This window comes from Marmota monax, unplaced genomic scaffold (genome assembly GCF_021218885.2).
Source record: "Marmota monax isolate L192 unplaced genomic scaffold, Marmota_monax_Labrador192_F-V1.1 WCK01_AAM20220418_F8-fsc02105, whole genome shotgun sequence".
In the NCBI taxonomy this organism is placed as follows: Eukaryota; Metazoa; Chordata; class Mammalia; order Rodentia; family Sciuridae; genus Marmota; species Marmota monax.
The window spans coordinates 15,042-24,669 of record NW_026694859.1 but is presented as its reverse complement, the minus strand read 5'-3'; the positions used below and the strand labels follow the sequence as shown (position 1 = coordinate 24,669).

At 32.1% G+C, this 9,628-nt stretch overlaps 1 protein-coding gene across 1 annotated transcript; it reads left to right on the top strand.

Moving 5' to 3' along the window:
• The first annotated feature begins 2,058 nt into the window (after positions 1-2,058).
• LOC124080482 (olfactory receptor 10AG1-like) lies at positions 2,059-4,362 on the top strand. Its single transcript, XM_046426399.1, has 2 exons — positions 2,059-2,074; positions 3,413-4,362. The coding sequence occupies exons 1-2, from the start codon at positions 2,059-2,061 to the stop codon at positions 4,360-4,362; spliced, it is 966 nt and encodes a 321-aa protein (XP_046282355.1).
• Positions 4,363-9,628: the final 5,266 nt, after the last annotated feature.

Below are 9,628 nucleotides of genomic sequence, written 5' to 3'. Positions count from 1 at the left end.
TTACTCCCCTCCCCTGCAAAACAAAAACAAAAACAAAACAAAAACAAAAATAGATTTATAAATCAAGTATGATTATAATATGAGATACTTTAATAATATGTGAAAATTGTATTAATATTTATGATTTTGTGCATGTGTATTTATGCTGTTCTGTTTGAGGAGTAAAGAAGAGAAAGGTATCCAGATGAGATGGTGACTCCTGTAATTTAATATCAAAAATTCCTGTAGGAGAATTTCATTATAACAAAGTGGTAGGAATTCAAGAAATTTTGCTTTTCTGTTTAGTTTAAATTAATTTATGCAATAAAATGGAGAAAATTATCAAATCTAATTTAATCTAAATTAAGAGGTACTAAATTTTCATATTGAAAATACAAATATACTCATGTCAATATGAATTGTTTTACATTGAGAACCCACAGTATAATTCTGTACAATAGTATGCCCATACACATGTAACACCCATACCCACGCACAATCAAAGACATGCAACAAACCCATTTAACCCTTGAAAAAGCAAAAGAACCGTAATAGAATTATTTGTAAGTTCCAAATATAACTATCTTTTCTGTCACTAAGAATTAAAAAAAAAAAATCTTTGAAACTAATCTAAAATGTGATGCAGAACAGAATAACCATAATAATAATTAGAAACCTATCAAAATTATTAGACATATTACAAAACAAGACAATGTAACATATAAGTGGGGACAAATTTCATCAATGGAATCAGGACCATAAATGAATTGGATAATGAATTCAAAGGCATACTTACCTTTGCAACTATAAGCAGATGTCTAAAGTAAAACCCAGGCTTAATGAGCAGAAAAATGTATTAAGAGAAAAACAACATCTACCAACAACAATCTACATTACATCTACAACAATGTAATTTGGTTGGATATCTAGAGATACCCAGAATTAAGAGGCAGCACTATCCTATAGGATGATGGCTTGGATGAATTAAGAGTTGGAAGAACTAGGAAGCAGCAGCAGCTGTAAGCTCAATTGTTCCTGAACGAGTTCTTGATTGCTATTTCGAACTTCTGAGAATATTAGATTCTCTCTTCTTCACTCTTCCAAAGTGGACTCTGGCAGGGATTGTCCAGATGACAACAGTCTTGGACTAGGGTGGCATACTGCAAAAGCAAGCTTTTGCAGTTAAGAATATAATATAGAAAGTTAAAATTTTAACTATGTGAGATTAGCAGAAAGCTTGATTCTGCATGGGAAATTTTATTATACTTGATGATGATATAGAAATCAATTATATTACTACAGTACCTTCTCACCAACATATAGATAATATTAGATGTAGATACGATCAAATTCATTACAATTATGTATGCATAGAATTTCACACCATGGCTAAGTAGGATTTATCCCTGATGTATTAACATTTGAGAATCAAGTAATGTAATTCATCATATAAACTAACTACAAAAGAAAAAAATACACAATTACATAAATAGATGGAGAAATAGTGTCAATTCAGAATAAATACATATTTGAGGGAGACAGAAATAGGTTTGATAAGATGAGCAAACTTGAAAAACATAATGGAACAGCTATAAGATTTCCCCAATATATTCATGTCTCAGGAGAAAATGTATGAGGCAGATAAGTATTCAATATTATAAAGTTCATATTTTAAAAATAAGAAAAGAATATACTGCAAAATTTAATATGTTCAACAAACTGTAAATAAATAAAAATTTAAAAGTACCAATAATACAGATTATAAACAAAATTTAAAAACAGTGATTAACAACACAAAATCAGAGAAGACAATAATACATAATGGCCAAAAGGCATAGGCACACAAATTTGATTAACTCAGGGTTCTCATGAGAAACTCATTAGGAAAAGTAGTAGAATACTTGCAACCAAATTGATACATGAGAGAAGTTGATCCCCAGTGTAAGCATGGCTATCTCTATTTAAGACCAGATGGCACTTGAAACAAATAAAAATATTGCAGTATTAGGAAACTGTTAGAAAGAGAAGAACTCAAAAAGTGACAGATTAAAAGTCACTCATCATCAGACAGATTACTTCATGCAAATCTGTAAAGGTGAGCTGCAATTGTGCTATTGGAATACTTTATTTAAGGATAGCTTCAAATTTGATGATCAAGATTCAATTGATAAAGTAGAAAACCATGAAAATCTGAGATATTTATTTGAAAATGAAATTCATCCCTAACATAATTCTCATATCTTTTAACTTTTTCTAATTCTAAATTAAATAAAATAATAAATATTAAAAAAAACATTAATGATGTAATAAACTAATGTATTTCAGACAAAATTTAAAACAGATAGTAACAGAATTATGAAACTTGATTAGAGAGTCTGAGAACTTGTATCATCTATATACTATTTCTAAAGCATGAACTGATGGGATTAAATGGAGTATAGTGTTCACTCCTTGAAGTTAGAAACATGTAAATATTTGTTTGGGGGAAGCTGAAGAACATGAACTAAAAATTCACTGAGAATTGGCAAGCAATCCTGACTTCTTCATAGTAAAGGTATTAATATGCAGAGTTTATTTTCACTTCTTCTCATTTCTATTCCCATTCATAGTTTCTGACCACTTGTATGACCTGTCTAAATCATAGTTGTGTTCATTCAAGTTGTACTTTTACAACATGGTGAAGGAAAAATAGGAGAAAAGAGCTTCATTTGATTACAAGGGCATTCCATGAAGAAGGAGAAACTTACATAGATAAGGAAAGACATAGAGTGAAGAATTTTTCATGTTTATTAAGTTAAAGTTTAATTCATTTATTTGACACACTGCATAGTAAGTGTTAATGGGGCAAGCCAATGAAAGTCAAAGTGGGTTAATGTTTTCAAATTAGCATAAGTGATGGGAGATGTTAGTAGAGAATGTTAATTTATCTCTGTATTTTCTCATCAAAAAATAGTTGATTTGTAAAATTGATTTTCCTCAATAAAAAGACAGGAATGAGATTCAATGGAAAGCTTCAAGAGAAAAGCTTTGACTTGAAAGAAGAAAGAATATTACTACTGATAAAGAGAAAAAATGTATGTGTTTGAAATTATAGAAATGTCCTGTGACATAAATTTTGTCTTAATAATGAACTAATAAGATGCTTGTTCCCCATGTACTTCTACATAATAATATACATTTTTCAGTATCCTTGGTGTCATTGCAATAAAGTTTAATCAAATACATTAGATTTTATTTTTTGTATTGATTTTAATTACACATCAATTCATTCTGAAGTTGAAAATCTCATCTCAGGTAAAAAGCAAGGTAGTGGTGGAAATATTTTAAGAGATAAATACTATGTCTCTTTAAGAATCTAAGTAAGGTAACATAAAATATTAATGTAGTTCAATATGTGAACGAATTAATCACACTGAATTTACTGTGTCTATAGATGGAGAACAAATTATAACACAAAAATCAAACAAAACTATGATTACGGAATTCATTCTCTTGGGGTTTTCTGATATTCCCCATCTTCAGTGGATGCTTTTTGGAATATTCTTATTCCTATATTTGACTATTGTGATGTGCAATAACATTATTATACTGATAACACAAACTGACTCTTGTCTTCAAACTCCTATGTATTTCTTCCTTAGCAATTTTTCCTTTGTGGAAATCTGTTATGTAACTGTCACTATTCCAAGAATGCTCGTGGACCTATGTACCCAGAATGGAAATATTTCTTTTTGTGCCTGTGCTATGCAAATGTGTTTTGTCCTCTTGTTTGGAGGCACAGAAAGCCTCCTCCTGACCGTCATGGCCTATGACCGCTATGTGGCCATTTGTAACCCTCTGCAGTACCCTGTAGTCATGAGCAACAAGGTCTGCATGCAGCTGTTGGCCATCTCCTGGGTCGCTGCAGTTCAAGCTGCCACTGGACTAACGTATCTAATTTTCCCTCTGCCCTTTTGTGGGTCTAACAGAATTAACCACTTCTTCTGTGACATACCCCCACTGCTCCAGCTTACTCATGGTGACACATCTATGAATAACATAGCAATCTACGTTTTGTCCATGGTGTTTTCCATGGTTCCATTTCTGCTGATCTCTGCCTCCTATGGCAAAATCATCTCCAATGTTCTGAATTTGTCTTCAGCCAGAGGAAGGGCTAAAGCCTTCTCCACCTGCTCTTCTCACCTGACAGTTGTGGTCTTGTTCTATGGAACAGCTTCTATCACTTACCTACAACCCACGTCAAATCAATCTGAGGAAAGGGGAAAACTGTTGTCTCTTTTCTACACCATTTTGATCCCAACTTTAAATCCCATCATATACAATCTGAGGAACAAGGATATCACCATGGCACTGAGAAAACTACTAACTAACTTATTAACATAGGCAGACTTGAAAACTCAGAAAAGTTCTTTCTAACATTTTTTCATAGAGCTACATCAAAAATCATTCAAGTTTATGGATATGGCCTTAAATAAATACAGTTGTATTGCTTTATCTTGCTTGATTATTTGAGATTATTTATCAGACTTTTCATTCATAAGGCATTTATTGGAAAGAAATTAATATGGTTCCAAAGAGAAATAATGCATGCAAGCCATGGAGATTTGATGGGAGGAAGGAAGGAAGGAAGGAAGGAAGGAAGGAAGGAAGGAAGGAAGGAAGGGAGGGAGGGAGGGAAAGAAAACAAACCTCACAAGGGATCTTGTCTCCTAGAGACAACCATAAATAATGTATGGCCATAAATAATGATAATTAATATTGTGATAAAAAACACATTGCTTCAAGAACCTTTGCATATATTTACCTAACGTCCTCTGTGTGATAAGAGTATACATTAACTCAATTGCAAGGATTTGTTTGGAAGACCAGTCTTTCCTCCCAGGTAACTCTTGAGTTGAGAGTCTTCATGAGCAGCATAGTGGAAAAGAATGAGTGTTTTTATTTAAATAGGGGTTAGAGTCATGTTCTGGAAGTCATTTACTTTCATATTCTCATTACTCCTCATGAATCTGGTGCTGTTCTCTAACCCTATGGTTGTATTTATCCAAAGAAAAAACAGCAGACATAGATAAGATGATAGAAACAGAGATGTCTTCATTTTTAAAAATATCCTACTTTTTGAATTTCCCCATATTTATCTATGTCTTTGTCCATGTTCTTTTAAAACTGAAAATCCTTGGTGTCTTTGATCCTGTATTTTCCAGATCTTACTGGGCTCTTATAACTTCAGTCTGTCCTATATAACTCTGGTTTTGCCTTGGTAATATCTATATAGTATAGAAGTTTCTAGAATTTTCACCACAACTATTCATGCCCAAGTATAGTGCATTGATATCTCTCAATCTGGAACCTGTAACTGGGACCTTATTTGAAAAACAAAAAAAAATATATTTTTATTCAGCAAGGATTTTGAAATGAGATCTTTGTGGTTTAGGATGGGCGCCAAATCCTCATATGACATAAAAGGCAGAAAGAGTTTAGAAAACAGACACACAGTAACAGAGAAGAAGATGATGTAATGGTGTATATAAAATATGGAGTAAGACAGCTAACCACCATGGGAGAGAAGGGCCACCAAAAGCTAGAAGATATGACAGGAAAATCAATTTTTTTTTTAAATTTCCTAAATAATGGTTATTATATGGATAATAACCACACATTATTTCAAGAGACTCATGTTCCTTGCAGTTAAGCTATTTGATTCTCTACAGTCAACATGGAAACTAATCACTTGAACAGATCTACAGCTGAAGATCAATTTTCAAAATGAAAGATTCACTATTGTGGAAACAAATATTTGGGTTGTGCTCTGTAATCAGTTCAATCTTCCTAATCTTTCAGGGTGCATTCTCTGCCCTTCTCAGACACCGGTTGAAATTAGCCATTGGAAAACTAAGTTAAGATGGTAGAAGTAGGGAAACATTGAGGATTTCTTTAGGTTTTCCTGGGCTTTTCTCTCTTGTCTCTAATCCATGTCCCTTTAAGACTACAAAATCTCATAGATTTCAATGTAATCCAGGATCTCACTATTACTTGACAACACTTTTTTTCTCCCCTTATAACCTCAGGTATTGCTACAGTTTTGTCAAATATGTGGTGTTTCACCTTATCCTATCCATAGCAATGTACAGTGGGTTTAATGGTTTCCATGCAATAGATACCCTTACAGATGTGATTGAGTAAAAAGAATGTTTGCAAATGCATTTAAAATAAGTACTTTGATAAGAAGTTTTCTTGAATTGTGGTTGATGAGTGTTATTATCCATTGATGAGTTTCCTTATAATAGAGATATGCAGGGAAGTTTAGACAACAGATTTGAAGACACAGAGACAAAGTCATCTTAAATGGGAGCTGAGATTGGAGATGTGGAAGCACAAGCCATGGAACACCAGCCACCACCAAAAGCTAAAAGAGGCCTGAAATTATTCTCCCCAACCCCAGTCAGAGGTGATGGTTTTGGAATATAGCCTTCAGAATTCCTCTTGCACTAACCCATGCAATTTATGGTCATGTGTTACTGTAGCTCAAGAAATAATATCCAAGAACTAGCCCTCTTAAGAAAATGATTTTATTGGAGATTGACTCACATGGAGTAAGTTCTTTTCTAGTCCCCAGTCTGCATACTCTTTCCCATATCTGGTATTATATCCTATTGGAGCAGTAGTAGGATTCTTCTGTTGTCATTCCTTTCAGAGAAAAATAAAAATACTTTTACTTTACCAGTACTAGCAAGAACACCACAACTTATACAAATTCAAATGTTTGTATGGGAATAGTTGTTTCAACTATATTTGTTCTATTATAAATATTAAATAAAAGAAGGTCTATTATATTTTATAGTACAAAAGCAAAATGAGAAGCAAACTATGCTCTCAGTTTAAATTTATTAAGTCACTGGAAAACATCTATCTCATGCACAGTGTGGGACTAATAAGGAAAAATCTAACATGCTGAAATTGTCATAACAAAAAGAGGGAGGGTACAAGTCAATATCTTAAGACAGTTACACTAAAGAAATTCCAAACACTTTCTGACACGTAAAGAAAAATGCAAACGTATGCATAAAATATGAAATTATTTTTGAAAAACAAAGAAAGGCAATAATCTATAATATCATGAAACATTTTACAGGGGTATAACATAGTGGGAGAGTGTGCATATTATCATTCTCAGGGAGGATATAGATTGGAAGGAGATATTGACTTTCTTGAATTGATAAATGTCAAGACATTTCTGATTAATCATTTATGTTTTTATGCAAAGTTGCATTTACTACAATAAGGATATAATAATCATTTTTTGGTAAAAATACATATTTGCTTAAAAGTATAAAATAATATAACAAAGAAAATATATTCATTTTATCCATTTATTATTATTGCAATAAAAATCCTTAAAAATATGTAGCCCTATACAACATTACTGGTTTCATTGTTTAGAATCTTAAAGTCAGGAATCACAAAATCCATGCTAGGTACACATTAAATGAAGACAAGTAGAACCTTTAACTTTTTCTATCTGACTACTAGAGAGAAATTTGGAGGGCTGATGTGATTGGAGGAAAATATTAAGAATTCAGAGTGGATTGATTAAGGTAACTTAATTAAATTTATAAAATACTTCCATAGCAACTCCTAGATTGGAGTTTGACTAAATAAATGGAAGAAAGTATGTGTATACCAGGGAGCGGAAAACCTTGGGTCATTTTATAATTCTCTTTATTAAGGTGACAATGGAAAAATGCATAGTATTCTAAGAAAACATAAATTCTATAACTACATAAATACACTCATACAAGCACTCATGATTATTAGGAAGTATTCAACAAGAATATCTCGGACCAATGCTTATTTATATTCTTCAAATTTTGAAATCTACTCATAGATTTAATACCACTCAGTACTCATATTGAGCCCAAGGTCATTTAAGCAAAATAATATGATTTATCACAATAATAATTAAAAATCAAAGGCAAAATTTTTGAAAAATGTTAAATGTAATTGTAGAAATATGTTTTACATTCATTCAAAATCATAGAAACTGGGGCAAACATAAGAAGTTTGAGGTAGAACCAGATAAAGTCAGAGAGAGAAAGAGGGAAAGAGAGAGAGAAAACCAGGATCCAACAGTCATTCATTTTAATAGAGAATGTAACATAGGCAAGTGTAAAGAAATCTCATTCATACTGATATACTATTTTGTAAAAATGAAGGAAGTATGTTGGAAATCAGCAGTCTCTGCAGAGTTGTTATTTTTCTTCATAGATTCAATTTTAAAGTGTTCATATGTAGCTCAGACCAGCGATATAAATTGAAATAGCACTTATATTGTTGATTAAAAATATCAATTATTAACCTAGGATAATGTTAGCAAATAATAAATGCATCACACTAAACAAAGAATGCATATTTAGTGATGACCAAAACCTAGCATTTGTTATACTCCAAGGGCCAGGAAGTGGATACATGGGAGGAATATCCAGAAAGGCCTAGGCCCTCCAGTGCACAACTTGGAGTTTGAATACTCTACAGTGAACAGTAGGGAGAGAGCTAGTGGTTGTGCTCTCCATTAAGACCTATTGGGGTTCAAGAGAGGAATGCCCAGGGGACCTGAATTCCATGGAGTGACTGTTGGGAAAGATATCTGTGGCCAGAGACTCTGGAAGATCAAATGAGGGTATTTTATGCTTAGAAGTATCAGTTTACATAGAAAGATGACACATGTGAAAGTTGTAAAAACAATTGAAAAAGTGAAGTATTCATATGTATTTGGAATTTTGAAGAGAAATATGTAGTGTTATGTACCCATGTACTTAACCTTTTTCTGGTTGGGGGGAAGAAAAGGAAATATATTCAAACACAGGAGAATAAGTATGAATCTTACAAGTTTACATAAGCATAGCATTTTTAGTGTTAATAATCCATCATGTAATTAACCATAATTTACATTTGCATTAAATCCTTTCAATGATCAAAATACTATTCTGCATTTATTTATGTTAGCTTCTGTGACTCAGTATAGAAAATTATATAGTCTTTGTTTAGGGATGCTAAATCTGTGATTATTTCAAATATATGATTTTATAGGGTATATTTTCATTTTAAGAAAGATAAAGTTATAATAATTACAATTTCAAACATGGAGAGTCTCATTTACTACATATCTTCTTGTTTGTTTCTCTTACAGAATGCTTAATTAATTCAAAAGAAAGAAACATACAAAAAATTAAGTACTTGCTATAGAGAAAATAATTTGAAGCCATAACAATCTGCTTATTCTATCTTTGGATTAAAGTTACATTATTATTAATTCGGGAATACTGCAATTATTCCCTTTTAAAAAATATTATACTTTGTTTTTTATATGCATTCTGTGAAATATTCATACAATTGCAGCTTGTAGACCAAAATTGTGCATTTAAAAATACATGATTGGCTGTCTCTCCTTCTGGAGATGGTCTGCACTCTTCCTTGAATTCATATTCCTTTTATTTACCCCAGTGGCATCCTCTCTTGAAATTGTCCCCTTGAAAATGTACCTATTTTCCTAAATACATCTCTGTCTATGCCTTTGAATAAAACACGATCAAACTCTTCTTTTTAACTGTTCAAAATTATATATAGTTCTTTTCTTTTAAAATCATAATGC